General features: G+C 50.8%; 1 protein-coding gene across 1 annotated transcript in view; it reads right to left on the bottom strand.

Moving 5' to 3' along the window:
• The window catches only part of LOC106511805 (uncharacterized), a 2749-nt gene extending 2172 nt beyond the window's left edge, over window positions 1-577 (bottom strand). Inside the window, exon 1 of the mRNA XM_014000539.1 lies at window positions 49-577. Coding sequence (XP_013855993.1) covers window positions 49-355 — 307 coding nt within the window. The 5' untranslated portion in view covers window positions 356-577. The remainder of the gene's footprint in view (window positions 1-48) is intronic.
• Window positions 578-594: the final 17 nt, after the last annotated feature.

Here is a 594-nt window from a genome sequence, read left to right as displayed (position 1 = left end):
ACCAGGAGGAGCTGAACCAGACCCTGAAGGCATCACAGTTTAAACCAGGAGCTGAGATGACCCTGAAGGCATCACAGTTTAAACCAGAAGCTGAGATGACCCTGAAGGCATCACAGTTTAAACCAGGAGCTGAGACGACCCTGAAGGCATCACAGTTTAAACCAGGAGCTGAGATGACCCTGAAGGCATCACAGTTTAAACCAGGAGCTGAGATGACCCTGAAGGCATCATAGGTTAAACCAGGAGCTGAGATGACCCTGAAGGCATCACAGTTTACAGAAGGAGGAGCTGAGATGACCCTGAAGGCATCACAGTTTACAGCAGGAGGAGCTGAACCAGACCCTGAAGGCATCATAGTTTACAGGAGGAGGAGCTGAACCAGACCCTGAAGGCATCACAGTTTACAGCAGGAGGAACTGAACCAGACCCTGAAGGCATCACAGTTTACAGCAGGAGGAGCTGAACCAGACCCTGAAGGCATCACAGTTTACAGCTGGAGGAGCTGAACCAGACCCTGAAGGCATCACAGTTTAAACCAGGAGGAGCTGAACCAGACCCTGAAGGCATCACAGTTTACAGCAGGAGGAACTGAAC

This window comes from Austrofundulus limnaeus, unplaced genomic scaffold (assembly GCF_001266775.1).
Source record: "Austrofundulus limnaeus strain Quisiro unplaced genomic scaffold, Austrofundulus_limnaeus-1.0 Scaffold3248, whole genome shotgun sequence".
Classification (NCBI taxonomy): domain Eukaryota; kingdom Metazoa; phylum Chordata; class Actinopteri; order Cyprinodontiformes; family Rivulidae; genus Austrofundulus; species Austrofundulus limnaeus.
This window is presented reverse-complemented; position numbering and strand designations above follow the sequence as displayed.